General features: G+C 35.4%; 1 protein-coding gene across 2 annotated transcripts in view; it reads left to right on the top strand.

Annotated features, from left to right (window-relative positions):
- The window catches only part of PRKAA2 (protein kinase AMP-activated catalytic subunit alpha 2), a 114,031-nt gene that overhangs the window by 55,535 nt on the left and 39,035 nt on the right, over positions 1 to 19,461 (top strand). For both annotated transcript variants that reach the window (XM_037827110.1, XM_037827111.1), the window contains exons 3-6: positions 12,683 to 12,776; positions 13,350 to 13,494; positions 14,746 to 14,833; positions 16,187 to 16,411. In XM_037827110.1, coding sequence (XP_037683038.1) covers positions 12,683 to 12,776; positions 13,350 to 13,494; positions 14,746 to 14,833; positions 16,187 to 16,411 — 552 coding nt within the window. The remainder of the gene's footprint in view (positions 1 to 12,682; positions 12,777 to 13,349; positions 13,495 to 14,745; positions 14,834 to 16,186; positions 16,412 to 19,461) is intronic.

The raw sequence follows: 19,461 nt of genomic DNA, 5'->3' as shown, positions 1-19,461 counted from the left end.
TCCAATTTAAAAATGGGCAAAAGACTTGAATAGACCTTTCTCCAGAGAAGATATACAAATGGAGAAAGCATGTGAAAAGATGCCTGACATCAGTAGCCATTAGGGAAATGCCAATCAAAACCGTGAGATACCATTTCACACTCATTTGAATGGCTACTACTAAAAAAAACGACATATCACACCTTGGAGAGGATATGGAGAAGTAGGTGTATTGGTTCATTGTTGATGGGAATGTAAAATGGTGCTGCCTCTGTGGAAGACAATGTGGCAGTTCCTAGGAAAGTTAAGTATAGAATTACCATATGACCCAGCAATCCCTTTTAGATATATAGCAACATTATTATCAAGTGCCAATAGATAGAAGCATCCAAGTGTCCATCAACCAATGAACAGATAAACAAAATATGTTTTAGACATACAATGAAATATTATTCAGCTGTGAAAAGAAATGAAGTTCTGATACATGTGACAACATGGATGAGTGAAATAAACCAGACATAGACAAACATTGTATGATCTTAGTGATATAAAACAGTTCTAATAAGGAAATTCATAAAGTCAGAAACTGTATTACAGGTTACCAGGGCCTGGGTTTGGGTTAGGGAATAGCGAGTTAATGCTTAATTGGTACAGAATTTCCATGTGTGACAGTGGAAAAGTTCTGTTAATTGATGGTGGTGATAGTAGCACAACATTGTGAATGTAATAACAGCACTGAAATACATTTGTATATGGCTAAAAGGGGAAATTTTAGGTTGTATATATGTTACTAGAATACAGATTTTAACCCATAGGAGTACAAGACACAAACAGTGAATCCTAAAGTAAACTATGAATTATAGTTTAATTGTATAATTACATGAATATTCTTTCATCAGTTGTAACGAAGATATCACACTAGTGCAAAGTGTAAATAATAGGGAAGGTATATGGGAACTCTGTATTTTCTGCAAACCTACAACTTCTTTAATAAAAAAAAAGATGTAAAAATTATTTTTAAAAAAGAAAAATTGAAAATTTGGAATCCTCTAAGAGACAGATCAACTGGTTTCTTCAACAAAAGAATGAAAGGAGAAAGTCAACAGAGATGAAGGGGCACCTGTAGATAAAAAAGGCATGAGACACATCAACTATTGCCAATGTATGGATTGTATTTGAATCCTAATTCAATAAAAATATAATTAAAAACAAAAAAGCATTTTAAGTTAGTCAAGAAACTGGATATTTGATTGCATTTACAATTTGTTAAATTGCTTCATGCATGATAATGGATGTGTATACATACACACAGATTCATATGTATGTATATGCACACATGTACATTTTTTAGGTTATTATTCCTTGAAATACATACACACAAATCTATTTACAGAGAAATTGAAAGCCAGATTCAATTTGAATTGATTGTTGAAAATATATACTTTTATAATGTTCAAAAAAAGACAAAACTCTAGAATGTCATAGAAAGTACCACACTAGTATGTGTACACATAAATAAATGCACCATCAACACAATAAATGTGAGACTAACACGAGCAAACATTTCATAAAGAAGAAATGCAGATGGTATTTTGTAAGTGTTGGAGAATATGAAAATCTACAAGTCTTCTTACACATTGCTAAAGCATCTTTGGAAAACAGGTTGCATTATCTCCTAAAATTGAATATTCACATATGACCGATTCCACTCATAGAGATATACCAAAGAGGAAATCTTGCTCATGTACAAGAATGTTTGTAGCACTACTCTTTATTAAAGCAAAATTATAGTAACAGCCTAAATAACCTTTATGGTGGAGTAGATGAATAAATAGCCTATTAACAGGAGAGTAGCTTAATAAATACGATGGACTATTATAGAATGGTCAAATTGAATAAGTATAACAAAACAAAATATGGATGAACCGTAATAAATTAAGTCCCAAAAGATTATATATAGCTTGATACTTTCTATAAAGTTGACAATCAAAATAAAAATATGTCTATGAATATGAATAATATGTTTGCTTATGTTTATATATATATATGGAGAGGGAGGAGAGTGTACACACACCCACACCCCTATGTGTGTACCTAAATATATGTATAAAATGATGTAAAAGTTTAAGCAGGGGAAGGATGAGCAGAGGATTCAGGATGATGGTTACCTTGGGTGTGGAGGAGTAAAGAGATGGATGGGGAGGTTGACTATATGGTTGAATGGAAGTTATTGTCAAGGTCCTGACTTGTTGTTTGGGTGGTGGGTTCTCAGGTGCTTATTATAGTATTAAAAATACTAATTAACAAAATAAAAACAGGCCATTCATGGACCAGTAGAGCATCATGAACCAAGGATAATGATTACTACATCTCCACGAATCTGAGTTCTAATTAAAAAAATTCTGTATACATAACTACATAAATACTATTTAAAAGTACTTATAAGAGAAATATTATATGCTACCACTAATGTGAACTTTGAAAAATGTAAAACAAATGGTTTATAATGTAGAATGTAGGGGAACTAGCAGTAGAGAGCAATTAAGGAAGGGGGAACAATAATCCAAGAAGAACAGATAAGCTATTTAATGTTCTGGGGATGCCCAGAAATGACTATGGTCTGTTAAATTCTGATGGATATAGTAGGAACAAGTTCACAGAAATGTTTCTATATTATGTAACTTTCTTGGGGTAAAGTAGGAACATGTTGGAAGTTAAGCAGTTATCTTAGGTTAGTTGTCTTTTTCTTACTCCCTTGTTATGGTCTCTTTGAAATGTTCTTTTATTGTATGTTTGTTTTCTTTTTAACTTTTTTTTTCATACAGTTGATTTAAAAAAAAAGGGAAAGTTAAAAAAAAAAAAAAGAAAGAAAAACAAGGAAAAAAAAAAGATGTAGTGCCCCCTTGAGGAGCCTTTGGAGAATGCAGGGGTATTCGCCTACCCCACCTCCATGGTTGCTAACATGACCACAGACATAGGGGACTGGTGGTTTGATGGGTTGAGCCCTCTACCATAAGTTTTACCCTTGGGAAGACGGTTGCTGCAAAGGAGAGGCTAGGCCTCCCTATATTTGTGCCTAAGAGTCTCCTCCTGAATGCCTCTTTGTTGCTCAGATGTGGCCCTCTCTCTCTGGCTAAGCCAACTTGAAAGGTGGAATCGCTGCCCTCCCCCCTGCGTGGGATCGGACGCCCGGGGGGGTGAGTCTCCCTGGCAACGTGGAGTGTGACTCCCGGGGAGGAATGTAGACCCGGCATCGTGGGACGGAGAACATCTTCTTGACCAGGGGGGGGATGTGAAAGGAAATGAAATGGGCTTCGGTGGCAGAGAGATTCTAAAACGAGCCGAGAGGTCACTCTGGAGGGCACTCTTACGCACACTTTGGACGGCCCTTTTTAGGTTCTAAAGAATTGGGGTAGCTGGTGGTGGATACCTGAAACTATCAAACTACAACCCAGAACCCATGAATCTCGAAGACAGTTGTATAAAAATGTAGCTTATGAGGGGTGACAGTGGGATTGGGAAAGCCATAAGGACCACGCTCCAGTTTGTCTAGTTTGTGGATGGATGGGTAGAAAAATGGGGGAAGGAAACAAACAGACAAGGGTACCCAGTGTTCTTTTTTGCTTCAATTGCTCTTTTTCACTCTAATTATTATTCTTGTTATTTTTGTGTGTGTGCTAATGAAGGTGTCAGGGATTGATTTAGGTGATGAATGTACAACCATGTAATGGTACTGTGAACAATCGAAAGTACGATTTGTTTTGTATGACTGTGTGGTATGTGAGTATATCTCAATAAAATGATGATTAAAAAAAAAAAAAAAGTACTTATAATATAACCAAAAAGGTACACTCATGAGTATTGAGTTTTGTCTGTCTTTAGAAGGCTTTATTTTTCTTTGAGTTTTATATGCCATTTTCTATGGATATTGCCAAAAATAAATGTGGCTATCCATAATGTACACACACATAGGATTTTCTGGATAATTGAATTTTTTTCTCTTAATTAGAAAAGCACTTTAGTTAATTTTTTTCCTGTATTGAGAAAATAATGATGGCATGTATTTGATCCAGGATAAATTTCTTATAATGCTTCAATATAATTAATTATTACTTTAGAGAATACAAAAGATTTGGCTTGCTAGGGTCAGGCTTAGAACATAATCCTGGAATTTGCCCTTTCCACTAAATCATTAATATACCTTCATATGAAAGGCATATTGTTATGGAAAAAAAAACCAGGATGCTGTTTTCTTAAATCTTCCCTCTTCTAGAAGTCATGTTTTCCTTTTTCCCCACCCCATTATGATTAATTAAAATTTTATGGGTTGAAGATTTGCCATAATTTTTCAGTCTCAGATATCTCTGATTCTGGCTCCAAGTTGCTCACATTACTTCAAAGTCCTAATTCATTCACCATATATTTATTTGAATACCCATTTTGTTACAGGCACTTTGCTAGGTGTACAGTCATTAATCAAATAATCATAATAATACACATATAATTACAAACCAAGGAAAGTGCTCTGAAGATAAGGGAAATGCTTCTGTGAGGGCAAAAAGGAACCTGCCATAGATTTAGGAAGTGTCCTTTAAGTGGAGATCTGAAGGATAACTAGTAACCAGTTGAAGAGTGGCATAGGGGTCATGCTATAGGGTTTCGGTTAGTGGAAGCAGTTTATAACAAAGGTGATGTGGAGGAGGAAGCTCCACATGATCACGTATCTAAAAGAAATAGTGTGACTACAATGTTTGGAATCAAAGTTAAGAAAAAAACAAGAGAGCTAGGCATGGGCCTTATTTATTCGGGTCCTAGAACAGTAGGAAGCCCCTGAAAATTTTTAATTAGGAGGCTACTGAAGAACAGATTTTTGTTTTGAAAAGAATGTTTGTCTAATGTCTGGTTCCTCATTAGACTGTAAGCTCCATGAATAGAGGGAAGAACTCCTGATCTCACATAGTAGGTACTCAGTACAATACAAGTAGGTGCTCAATATATAGTGTGTCGTCATGTAACAGTTTGGAGATACTGGGTACTTTTTTTTTTTTTTAAACCTTTCTATGGTTTAGTTTCTTCAATTATAATACTAAAAATAATATCTCATACAGTTGTTATGAAGATTAATGAAGCTACATGTGAGGCACTTAGCCTAGTGCCTGACACATAGTAAGTGCTCAGTAAATAATAGCTATGGTTTTCATTGCTCTGGAATGGCCTTCAGTGTGGACAGTGACTGCAGGAGAGTTACAGGTTTCATGAAATAATACAATCCAACAATATCTGTTGAATACTATGATATACTCTGGGGAATCAGCACCTAAATTTACAGATTGGGATTTTATCCATTCTTTTCTCTTATTCCACAAAGATGTATAGAGTAAAAAAGAAATTAAGAATTCTGTTAATCAGATCATCATACAGTGAGGTGACACAGTGGATGCTCCTGCCCTACACTATTCAGTTTATTTCATTAAGAGTTTGGAGGCTATTAGGATAGCTTTTATAAAACCATTTCTGCTAGAATTCTCAGGTAAAATTCCTTTTCTGTAGTTTATTTGAAGTAGTCTTAACCTTATTCCTTAGTTATATTCATTTATTTTATATAAAGTGAGATATCTTGCTGTGTTTCATCCCAAAGAGTAATGATTAATACCAGAAATATTTCTTCTGAAAATCTGTACTCTCATTTTCAATACTATATTTCTAATATCTTATTTTTTTGAGTATTTTATATATGTATTATATATCCTTTCTTAAATTTATAGTATATTGTTATATCACAGACTTCCTGGCCATTTTCCTCTCTTTAATGACAAATAGTAACCAGGTCTACTAGCTAGCATATATTTATCTTGGTGCATGTTAATTAAAGATGCCCCACCTGGATGGACAAATTACCAAAGCAATATATATATGTGTGTGTGTGTATATACACACAGACACACACACACACATACATACTCACATGTATCTTCTAACTTTTTTATTATGAAAATTTTTATGGATATAAAAGTAATGAAGCTCCCTGTATCTGGCATTCAGCCTCAACAATTGTCAGTGTATTGTTTTATCTGCTTCCTCCCACATCCTCCACTCCACTTTATTTTGAACTAAATCTCAAACTTTGTTTTTAATCTGTAAGCTCTTCAATATCTATTCTAAAAGTTAAGTGCTCAAGTGCTGTTTTTTTAATTAAAGAGCATAAATGTAATACCATTAGCATGCTTAAAATGTTAAAAGAATTAACAGTAACATTATCAACCATATGGTCATGTATTCAGAATTTCTTGATTATTTCATAAATGATTTTAAAAGTGATTTGTTTGAACCTAGACCAAAACACAGCCCATAGATCATAATTGGTCAGAATGTCTTTTAAGTTACATTTTGGAAGCAGTTTATTGAGATAAATTCACATACCATAAAATCCATGTACAGTGGATAATCAGTGTCTTCTAGTATAGTCACAGATTTGGGCATTCATCATCACAATCAATTCTATGACATTTTCACCCTGAAGAGGGTTTACTATCTTATGCAGTCCTGTGTTTCATCCTCTACTTTCTTCTAGTGCATACATGACCTTTAACCACAATCACACCTACATATCATCGCTATTAGTTACGTTCACTATAAGTGGTGCCATTACCACCATTCATTTCCAAACATTTACAATCATCCTTATTACATATTCTGAACAAATTAAGCATCAGCTCCCCAATCTCTGCCCTCATTGTATCTTCTAGTGACCTATGTTCTAGATATTAACACTGTGAGTTTGCTAGTTATATTTAATTCATGTTGGTGAGGTCATACAGTATTTGTCCTTTTGTGTCTGACTTATTTCACTTAACATAATGTCCTCAAGTTCATCCATGTGTTCATGTGTATTATGACTTCATTTCTTCTTATAGCTGCATAATATTCCATTGTATGTATATAACCACATTTTGTTTATCCATTCATGAGTTGATGGACACCTGGGTGGTTTCCACCTTTGGCAGTTGTCAATAATGTCACTGTGAACATTAGTGCACAAATCAATGTTCATGTCCTTGCTCTCAGATCTTCTGAGTATTTACGTAGTAGCGGGATTGCCAGATCATATGGCAGTTCTATACTTAGCTTTGTGAGGAACTGCCAAACTGTCTATTCTACATTCCCACCAACAGTGAATAAGTGTTCCTGTTTCTCCACATCCACTCCAATACTTGTGGTATTCTTTTTTTTTCCAAATAGTGGCCATTCTAGTAGGTGTGATATGATATTTCATTGTAATTTTAAATTGCATTTCCTTAATAGCTAGTAAAGATGAGCATCTTTTCATGTGCTTTTTAGCAATTTGTATATCCTTTTTTGGAAAAATGTCTATTCATGTCTTGCCCATTCTTAAATTTGGTTGTTTATGTCTTTATTGTTGAGTTGTAGGTTCTATTTATATATCCTGCATATTAAACTCCTCTTTTATGTGTGGTTTCCGAATATTTTCTCCCATTGAGTAGGCTGCCTTTTCACCCTCTTGACAAAGTCCTTTGAATCTCAAAAGTATTCAGATTTGAGGAGATCCCATTTGTCTATTTTTTCTTTCATTGCTTGGGCTTTGGGTGTAAGGTCTAAGAAACCACCTCCTACCACAAGATCTTGAAGATACTTCCCTACATTTTCTTCTAGGAGTTTTATGGTTCTGGCTTTTAAATTTATGTCTTTGATATATTTTGAGTTAGTTTTTGTATAAGGTGTAAGATACAGGTTTTCTTTTATTCTTTTGATATGGATATCCAGTTCTCCCAGCACCATTTGTTGAAGATACTGCTCTGTCTTACTTGGATAGATTTGGGAGTCTTGTCAAAAATCAAGTAACCCTAGATCTGAGGGTCTGTTTCTGAACACTCAGTTTGATTCCATTGGTCAACATGTCTATCTTTATGCTAATACCATGCTGTTTATATCACTTTGTAATATGCTTTAAAGTCAGGAAGAGAGAGTCCTCCAACTTCGTTTTCAGTTTCAAGATGTTTTTGGCTATTTGGGGCCCCTTACCCTTCCAAATAAATTGAATAATTAGCTTTTCCAGTTCTGCAAAGTAGACTGTTGGAATTTTGATTGGGATTGCGTTGAATCTGTAAATCAGTTAGGGTAGAATTGACATCTTAACAATATTTAGTCTTCCAATCCATGGACAGAGAATTTCCTTCTATTTAAGGTCTTTTTTGATATCTTTTAGCAAAATTTTATAGTTTTCTGGGTAGAGATCCTTTACATCCATGTTTAAATTTATTCCTATGTATTAGATTCTTTTAGTTGCTATTGTAAATGGGAATTTTTCCCTGACTTCCTTGTCAGGTTGCTCATTACTAGTATATAGAAACACTACTGGTTTTTCATGTTAATCTTATATCCCGTCATCTTGCTGAACTCATTAATTAGGTCTGGTAGCTTTGTTGTAGATTATTTGGGACTTTCTAGGTATAGGATCATCTAATTTGCAAATAGTGGAAGTTTTACTTCTTTCTTTCCAATTTGGATGCCTTGTATTTCTTTTTCTTGCCTAATTGCTATAGCTAGAACTTCTAGTATATTGTTGAATAACAGTGGTGACAGCAGGTATCCTTCTCTTGTTCCCAATCTCAACAGGAAACTTTAAGTCTTTCACCATTGAGTATGATGTTAACTGTGGGTTTTTCATGTATGCTCTTTATCATGTTGAGGCAGTTTTCTTCTGTTTCTATCTTATGAAGTGTTTTTATCAAGAAGGGATACTGGATTTTGTCAAATGCCTTTTCTGCATCAATCTAGATAATCATGTGGTTTTTCTCCTTCAATTTGTTAATATGGTATGTGATATATTCATTTTCCTGTGTTGAACCACTATTGCATAACTGAGATAAAACCCACTTCATCATGGTATATAATTCTTTTAATATGCTGTTGGGTTTGATTTGCACATTTTTTATTCAGGCTTTTTGCATCTATATTCATTAGAGAGACCGGGCTGTAATTTTCCTTTCTCACAGTATCTTTATCTGGTTTTGGTATTAGGATGATGTTGGCTTCATAGAATGAGTTAGGTAATATTCCCTCCTCTTCAATTTTCTGGAAGAGTTTGAGCAGGATTGGCATTAATTCTTTTTGGAATGGTTGGTAGAGTTCACCAGAAGCCATCTGATTCCAGGCTTTTCTTTTCTTTTCTTTTTTTTTCTTTTTTTTAAATTCATTTTTATTGAGATATATTCACCTATCATGCAGTCATACAAAGCATACATTCAATTGTTCACAGTACCATTATGTAGTTGTGTGTTCATCACAAAAATTAATTTTTGAACATTTTCATTACCACACACACAAAATTAATAAGAATAAAAATTAAAGTGAAAAAGAATAATTAAAGTAAAAAAGAACACTCGGTGCCTTTTTTTTTTTTTTTTTTGTCTTTTTTTGTCCCCATTTTTCTAATCATTCATCCATACACTGGACAAAGGGGAGTGTGGTCCATATGGCTTTCCCAATCACATTGTCACCTCTCATAAGCTACATTTTTATACAATCGTCTTCAAGATTCATGGGTTCTGGGTTGTAGTTTTGATAGTTTCAGGTATTTACTGCTAGCTATTCCAATTCATTAAAACCTATAAAGGGTTGTCTATATTGTGCATTAGGGTGCCCATCAGAGTGACCTCTCGGCTCTTTTTGGAATCTCTCTGCCACTGAAACTCCCTTTCACATCCGCCTTTTGGTCAAGAAGATGTTCTCAATCCCATGATGCCGGGTCTAGATTCCTCCCTGGGAGTCATATTCCACGTTGCCAGGGAGATTCACTCCCCGGGGTGTTAGATCCCACGTAACGGGGAGGACAGTGATTTCACCTGCCAAGTTGGCTTAGCTGGAGAGAGAGGGCCACATCTGAGCAATAACGAGGCATTCGGGGGGAGGCTCTTAGGCACAGTTATAGGGAGGCCTAGCCTCTGCCTTGAGGCAACAGTCTTGCCAAGGGCAAGTCCCGTGGTAGAGGGCTCAATCCATCAAACCACCAGTCCCCTATGTCTGTGAGCACATCAGCAACCATTGAGGTGGGGAAGCCCAAAACCCCTGCATTCTCCAACAGCTCCTCAGGGGGGCCCTGCATATTTTTTCATTGTTTTTGTTTTCTTTTTTAATTAACTATTTTTTAAAAATTAACTATTAACTATATAAAAAAAACTAAAAAAAACTAAAAAAAACATACAATAAGAAAACATTTCAAACAAACCATAACAAGGGAGTAAGAAAAAGACAACTAACCTAAAATAACTACTTTACTTCCAACATGTTCCTACTCTACCCCAAGAAAATAACCTAATATAGCAACATTTCTGTGAACTTGTTCCTACCATACCCATCAGAAATTAACAAACCGTAGTCATTTCTGGGCATTCCCAGAATGTTAAATTTACTAGCTTATCTGTTCTTGTTGGGTTATCATTCCCCCTGCATCACTGGGCTTTTCTTTATTGTGAGGTTTTTGATGACTGATTGGATCTCTTTACTTGTGATTGGTTTGTTAAGCTCTTCTCTTTCTTCTGGAGTCATTGTGGGTTGTTTGCATGTTTCTAGAAAATTGTCCATTTCACCTAAGTTGTCTAGCTTGTACAGTTGTTCATTATCCTCTTATGGTCTTTTTTATTTCTGTGGGTTCAGTAGTAATGTTACACCTCATTTCTAATTTTATGTATTTGCATCTTCTCTTTGATTTTAGCTCTTCTATTTAGTGTAGGCATTTAGGGCTGTGCATTTCCCTCTCAACACTGCCTTTGCTGCATTCCATAAGTTTTGATATGTTGTGTTCTCATTTTTGTTTGTCACAAGATATTTATTGATTTCTCTTGCAATTTCTTCTTTGACCCACTGATTGCTTAAGTGTGTTCTTTAACCTCCATATATTTGTGAATTTTCCAGTTCTCTGCCTATTGTTGACTTCCAGCTTCATTCCATTATGATCAGAGAAAGTGCTTTGTATAATTGATCTTTTTCAATTTGTTAAGACCTGATTTGTGACCCCTATGTGGTCTATTCTGGAAAATGATCCATGAACACTTGAGAAGAATATATATCCTGCTGTCTTGGGATGTATTGTTTAATGTGTGTCTGTTGGATCTAATTCATTTATCAATTTATTCAAGTACTCCCTTATTGATTCTCTTTCTAGATGTTTTATCTGTTGTTGTTAGAGTTATATTGCAGAATCCTCCTATTATTGTAGAGGTATCTATTTCTCCCTTTAGTTTTGCTAGTGTTTGTCTCCTGTACTTGGGGGCACCCTGGTTAGGTGCATATATATTGATGATTGTTATTTCTTCTTGGTGTTTTGCCTCTTTTATTCATATATAATGTCTTTTGTCCCTTGTAACAGCTTTGTATTTAAAGTCTATTTTTATCTGATATTAGTATTGCTACCCCTGCTTTTATTTTGAATACTATTTGCATGGAATATCTTTTTCCCTTCTTTCACTTTCATCCTATTTGTATCTTTGGGTCTCAGGTGCTTCTCTTCTAGACAGCAATAGATGGCTTATATATTTTTTATCCATTCTGTATTACCCAACCAGGATTGGGCCAGGGACCTGTAAAGGGGCCACACACCAGCTCCACAGGGCCCGGGGGAGAAGGTCAGGTAAAGATGAATAAAAGCCTTTAATTCTCCTCCCCCAAGTGTGCACTTTATTGACTTGCCTAGCATATGGCCATCTTCACCCAAAAGCCTTTTAGGTTTCTCCTGGAGGTGCACTTTCCTCATCTGCCAGCAGATGGCACTCTTTGGAAACCTATTCCCCTCAGCCCTCAGAAGACTGAGAGGCTCCCTGGGGACTCTTGATGATGGGGTAGCCAGGCTGGGTGGGGCAGGTTGTAACCACCTGAGGTTCCAGCAGTCCAAATTTGTCGGCAAAAGCTGGTACAGTTCTAGATTGTATCCCACCCTGTTTTGGGGAGAGTTGACCTCAACTGCTCTTTGAGTCTGGAGCTGCCCCCTGGCCAGAGACTGGAAAAGCAACTGCTTTCTGCCCCAAGAGTGGGGGATGGCTCCTGGAGCTGGGGCTGGGGGTTTGGGGGGGGGGGGTGTTACAGTCTCTCACCGCTGTTCTCTCTCTCTCCATTCTGCACTTTCCTGGGTGTTGTAGAGCACTTCCCCCGATTTCCAGAGCCCCAAATTAGTTGTTGTGGATAGTTTCTGCTTGATTCCTAGTAGTTTCCGGGGGAGAAAAGTGAGCCCATCCTCTCCCTAACTGGCCATCTTGGATCCTCTCTCTCTCTTAAATTACTTTTAATCTATACTTTCCCTTCTCCCTTTTTTCCTTGAAAATTTTTTCATTGAAGAAAGGGTCCTTTGTTCACTTTCTGGATTTTGCTAATTGCATCCCTTTGTTATTTCACATGTCCAAAAATATTGGATGCTTAATGTAATTGTTGAAGAATGAAGGATTTTTGAAGATTATGTAAACATGAAAGAGAGGATTTGAAGGAAAGTGCATTATTCTCAGGAAGTAAATGAATTTTGTAGAGCTCTATGTTCTTAGCTCTGTGATTATTTTGATAATATGTAATTGGTTGCCATTTAGTATTTTGTGAAACACTGGAAGGTAAAATTGTAACAAGAATAGATACATACATTGGATTGATTTTGGTTTTAAAGTGACATTTTTTTATTAACTTTTTTTCATTTACAAAAAAGATACCAGGTGATCAGTACTCCAACGGATTTTTTTATGGTAATGGAATATGTGTCTGGTGGTGAATTATTTGACTACATCTGTAAACATGGACGGGTGAGTAACACACTATCTAGAACATTAATTCCCTAAACTAAAAAAGAGAAAAGTATTGGAAAATAGCAAACCACAAGATATCTTCAAAAATCAGGGTTGTTTCTGTAATAATGGCCAACCAAGTATATAGCATATTAGACAAATTTTACTTTTTAAATAGTATACCTTTTGATTTTAGGAAATATGTTCCACTTAATGGCCAGTACGGTGCCTATGCTTTTCAGAATGAAAAATCTGTTTCATAAGGTCATGTTGAAGCTATAATTATTTCATTTTCTTACTACTTTCAAATTAAGTTCTGTTTTAGATCATGTTTTATTGTTGATTCCCCAAAACATTGTACTTATTTAGTAACTATTAATTGAAAGTTAAATATTGCCTGGAAAGAAAAAACAGTTGATTGACATGTCGAGATTTAATGCAGGTTTTTGGTTTGTTTGCTTTTGTTTTGTTGAGAATTCCAACAGAATTCTAATCAGCTCAATCATTATGTTAAGTCTAATTATGGAACTAAAACTCTTGCTGTGTAGATGTCGCAGGTATTCTTAATGCAGTTTCTTTTATACTTGATAGGTTGAAGAGATGGAAGCCAGGCGACTCTTCCAGCAAATTCTTTCTGCTGTGGATTACTGTCATAGGCATATGGTTGTTCATCGAGACCTGAAACCAGAGAATGTACTATTGGATGCACACATGAATGCCAAGATAGCTGATTTTGGTATGTAACTTGTGGGGTGTTCAAAAATGTACTAACCACCTTTTAAAGGTTGTCAGTAACAGCCGTTAAAGAACTGAGACCTCTCAATTTTGACATTGTGAATCCTGTACATAAAAAGGGATTAGTAGCATAGTCTCCACGTTAGCTTGGCCTCTCATTTAAACACACTTTAAAAAAATGCAATTGCGTCTCTAAGAGATAGAGGACTATGGTCATGGTAAATCAGTTCAATCTGTGTCTTCCTAATGAAATGATACGTAACTGATTTTTGCAGGGGATGGGTCCCAGACCCCTTTGAAAATCTGATGAAAGTATGGGCACTCTTCCTGGTAAATGCAATAAACATATATACATGAAAATTTGCAGGCAGTTTTATATATAAATCCTTCTGGATCTACCTATGGAGAAGTCAGTGGATCACAGCATAGCATATGTCCTAACAACTTGGTGAGAGAGTAGGAATTTTCATCAGTGGTAGAAGAAAAAAGTGAAATGTAAATACTAAATACTTTCTAGGGAAGCACATGCCTTGAAAGGGAACCATAGTAGGGTGTTTGGGAAAAGGATTAGAAAGTGTGAGATTGTAGGAAGAGATGGAAAGGTGCTAAAGTTCAACTTTGTCTATTTTACATTTTCTATACATTGTCTTTAATATAAACAACAGGAAACTAGTTTTCCTATTTCTCTTCCTACTCCAAATCATGAAACACAATTAGTACTCTAGTACAACTAAATTTTCGGTGCAATAAATTATTTATTTATACATTGAATTAAAGCTTTCTAAATTAAAAAAAAAACAAACTTTTGGAACACAATCTATTTTTAAATTGGGGCCTGTCTGATTTCTACTTACGGAGTTTTAAAAAGCTTTTGAAAGCATAGTATGAAAATGTAATAAGTCTCTATTTTACTTCTTTCAACTGTAGAAGTAGGTAAATGATAATATTTTGATCCTTTTATTTTTGGTAAACTTGATATAATTTAGAATAATTTCGTATTTGGGAAGTGCATCAACATTTTAATTTAGAAAGGGAATTTAATTCCAATCACACGTGTTGTGCCTTAACTTTTTTTGTCCTGGTGTAAGCACCATGGTCTCTTTCCAGTCTAAAAGATTATTTCAACTGCTTTTTAAAATAACTTTTAAAAAGGAGGTATGGAGCATTAAAGACTATTTATTTTCCTCATGTATTTATCTGCGTTTACTTTTAAAAATATTTAGCACCAGATAAATATTACCTTTATTTTCAGGGTTATCCAATATGATGTCAGATGGTGAATTTCTACGTACTAGTTGTGGATCCCCAAATTATGCAGCACCTGAAGTCATCTCAGGCAGGTAATAAATCAGTGAAGAGTAAGATTTTTGTTATCTTGGCTTCATTCTGACAGCATTTAACTATGGTGTATTCCCTTTGGAAGATAAGATTAACACAACTGAAGGGTAGACTGGTTATATTAAAATTTTTAAAAATATTTCATTTAGATTTTGTTATGAATATATTTAAGGAGTTCTTCTTATTAAAAAATGACTGAAACAGACCTTGACTTAACATCTCTTTAATTAAGGAAAATGCAGATAAAGCATTTGTTACAAAGTTTAATCTAGTGTTATTATTTACTTATCAGACAGTCCTTTAGTAATACTTTACATATTATTTTATAATATAGAGAGTGTTGTTTTATATTTTGTTTTTGGAAGAATGAAATTTTGGGGGACAGTATTTTCTGAAATGAAACTGTGTGAGTGGGGGATGTGTAACTACTTTTGTAACTTACTGTCCATTTTTAAATGTTTATACAGATTGTAGTGCTAAACTCAAGTTTTTCAACAGTGGTAAATTTGTACTTTATGAAATTAACATTACTATTAGAATATACAGAAAAAAGTGTTATTGTAAGTAGCAGATATACAGTTTGGACAGTAAAGCAAATGATGTAAATGATGGACAGCAGTTTTTATACAATCAGATTATGTTCTTTTAATTGGAATTGTGGAGTTTACTTTGTTACCTCAGACCCAGGTTTGAGTTTTGTAGTATCCTTTCAGGAAGTTTACTGCTGTAGAAAGATGAAAGAAAAAAGGAATAACATTGTAGGCAGAGGTTATCTCCAGCAAAACAGCTAACAAGCTAATTTTAGTCCCAGGATCCTACTACTATGATAGTACTGGGTACTCAGGATGGTAAAGGGTATATAACTGTTAAAGAGAATGTGATCGGACTAGTTAGGTTCTTCAATGTTTCAAATATTTTTTAAAACAGGTGTGCCAGTGCAGAGAATCTATTATGCATGCATTTTCTTTCTTATTATGTTACTATGATAAAGATTTAGCCGATATACTTCGGTAGTGTTTTTTCAAGTTTAAGGTCATCTGCTGTGATGTTTCCATGAAAATTTAACCATAGAAAGTTTCACATTTTTAAATTTGTCAGTAAGTTACAGTTAAATGGAGTTTGTAACAAATAAATAAAATAGTATTTTCTGTTGGCACACTTGAATACTGATTAGACTGTTTATTCTCTGTGGGGAGCAACCATTGAGTAGTTGGGGAGTAGCCATGGTCTTCATTAAGGACCTAAAAAATCAATATATACTGAGTTTATTCTGTAAATATGGAGAAGCAGGGTACATATAGATGAGAAAAGGTGACATTTACATTTCAGGTCTGTGTTGTCATCCTTTTGTTTAGATTGTATGCAGGTCCTGAAGTTGACATCTGGAGCTGTGGTGTTATTTTATATGCTCTTCTTTGTGGCACTCTCCCATTTGATGATGAGCACGTACCTACGTTATTTAAGAAGATCCGAGGGGGTGTTTTTTATATACCAGAATATCTCAATCGTTCTATTGCCACTCTCCTGATGCATATGTTGCAGGTTGACCCCTTGAAACGAGCAACTATCAAAGACATAAGGTGATCTTTTTGTTATATCATAGAGGTTTTAGTATTAATAACAGCACCACTAATTGAGCCTGCTTTGTGTTAGACTCTATAATAATTTATTTTATAAGAATTTTACTTTATTACACAAACTTGATCATGTTACTCATCTTTTGAATACTTCAGATTGTTGCCCAAATGTTTTAGCTTAGGTAATTTTACTAAGTTTTTATAGTAAAATTATACTTACTTCTTCTGAAGTCTCTTTTCTTGCACTTATGATCACTCCCCATATTGGACTTCTCCTTGTTCCTCAAACATAGCATATCTTTTATGGATTCATGTCTTTGTTTTTATTGTTCCTTTTGCCTCTCATGTCTTTTCAGTCTTCTTTGACCTGATAGATTTCCATTTACCCTTTGAAATTCTGCTCACATGTCAACCCTGTTGCAAAATCACCTCTGATTCCCCCAGGCAATGTCAGTTGCTTTCACTGTGATTTCCATATTTTGTTCATACTTTTGTTATTTAATTCTTATATTGTATCCAGTTATTTTTCAATGTATCTTTCTCCTTTCTTAAATTTTAAGCTGCATGAGGGTAGAAAGAGTATTTTACTCGCCTTTGTATATTCAGTGTGAAAAGACCAGGGAATATAGTATATAGTCAGTAACTACTTGGTATCTGAATGAATTTCTTTTTTTTTTTTTTTTTTTTTTTTGGGATCCAGCACTTTTTTTTTTTTTTTTAATCATCATTTTATTGAGATATATTCACATACCACGCAGTCATACAAAACAAATTGTATTTTCGATTGTTTACAGTACCATTACATAGTTGTACATTCATCACCTAAATCAATCCCTGACACCTTCATTAGCACACACACAAAAATAACAAGAATAATAATTAGAGTGAAAAAGAGCAATTGAAGTAAAAAAGAACACTGGGTACCTTTGTCTGTTTGTTTGCTTCCCCTACTTTTCTACACATCCATCCATAAACTAGACAAAGTGGAGTCTGGTCCTTATGGCATTCCCAATCCCACTGTCACCCCTCATAAGCTACATTTTTATACAACTGTCTTCGAGATTCATGGGTTCTGGGTTGTAGTTTGATAGTTTCAGGTATCCACCACCAGCTACCCCAATTCTTTAGAACCTAAAAAAGGTTGTCTAAAGTGTGCGTAAGAGTGCCCACCAGAGTGATCTCTCGGCTCGTTTTGGAATCTCTCTGCCACCGAAGCTTATTTCATTTCCTTTCACATCCCCCTTTTGGTCAAGAAGATGTTCTCCATCCCACGATGCCGGGTCTACATTCCTCCCCGGGAGTCATATTCCACGTTGCCAGGGAGATTTACTTCCCTGGGTGTCTGATCCCACGTAGGGGGGAGGGCAGTGATTTCACCTTTCAAGTTGGCTTAGCCAGAGAGAGAGGGCCACATCTGAGCAACAAAGAGGCATTCAGGAGGAGACTCTTAGGCACAAATACAGGGAGGCCTAGCCTCTCCTTTGCAGCAACCGTCTTCCCAAGGGTAAAACTTATGGTAGAGGGCTCAACCCATCAAACCACCAGTCCCCTATGTCTGTGGTCATGTTAGCAACCATGGAGGTGGGGTAGGCGAATACCCCTGCATTCTCCACAGGCTCCTCAAGGGGGCACTACATCTTTTTTTTTTTTTTCCTTGTTTGTCTTTTTTCTTTTTTCTTTTTTTTTTTTAACTTTCCCTTCTTTTTTAAATCAACTGTATGAAAAAAAAGTTAAAAAGAAAACAAACATACAATAAAAGAACATTTCAAAGAGACCATAACCAGGGAGTAAGAAAAAGACAACTAACCTAAGATAACTGCTTAACTTCCAACATGTTCCTACTTTACCCCAAGAAAGTTACATAATATAGCAAGATTTCAGTGAACTTGTTCCTACTACATCCATCAGAAATTAACAGACCATAGTCATTTCTGGGCATCCCCAGAACGTTAAATAGCTTATTTGTTCTTCTTGGATTATTGTTCCCCCTTCCTTAATTGCTCTCTACTGCTAGTTCCCCTACATTCTACATTATAAACCATTTGTTTTACATTTTTCAAAGTTCACATTAGTGGTAGCATATAATATTTCTCTTTTTGTGCCTGGCTTATTTCACTCAGCATTATGTCTTCAAGGTTCATCCATGTTGTCATATGTTTCACGAGATCATTCCTTCTTACTGCCGCGTAGTATTCCATCGTGTGTATATACCACATTTTATTTATCCACTCATCTGTTGAAGGGCATTTGGGTTGTTTCCATCTGTTGGCAATTGTGAATAATGCTGCTATGAACATTGGCGTGCAGATATCTGTTCGTGTCACTGCTTTCCGATCTTCCGGGTATATACCGAGAAGTGCAATCGCTGGATCGAAGGGTATCTCTATATCTAGTTTTCTAAGAAACTGCCAGACTGACTTCCAGAGTGGCTGAACCATTATACAGTCCCACCAACAATGAATAAGAGTTCCAATTTCTCCACATCCCCTCCAGCATTTGTAGTTTCCTGTTTGTTTAATGGCAGCCATTCTAATTGGTGTGAGATGGTATCTCATTGTGGTCTTAATTTGCATCTCTCCAATAGCTAGTGAAGCTGAACTTTTTTTCATGTGTTTCTTGGCCATTTGTATTTCCTCTTCAGAGAACTGTCTTTTCATATCTTTTGCCCATTTTATAATTGAGCTGTCTGTACTATCGTCATTGAGTTGTAGGATTTCTTTATATATGCAAGATATCAGTCTTTTGTCAGATACATGGTTTCCGAAAATTTTTTCCCATTGAGTTGGCTGCCTCTTTACCTTTTTGACAGATTTCTTTGAGGTACAGAAACTTCTAAGCTTGAGGAGTTCCCATTTATCTATTTTTTCTTTTGTTGCTTGTGCTTTGGGTGTAAAGTCTAGGAAGTGGCCGCCTAATACAAGGTCTTGAAGATGTTTTCCTATGTTATCTTCTAGGAGTTTTATGGTACTTTCTTTTTTATATTGAGATCTTTGGTCCATTTTGAGTTAATTTTTGTGTAGGGTGTGAGGTAGGGGTCCTCTTTCATTCTTTTG

Source organism: Choloepus didactylus, chromosome 2 (genome assembly GCF_015220235.1).
Source record: "Choloepus didactylus isolate mChoDid1 chromosome 2, mChoDid1.pri, whole genome shotgun sequence".
Lineage (NCBI taxonomy): Eukaryota > Metazoa > Chordata > Mammalia > Pilosa > Megalonychidae > Choloepus > Choloepus didactylus.
Note: the sequence above shows the minus strand (reverse complement) of the source record. Positions and strands in the feature narration are given on the sequence as shown.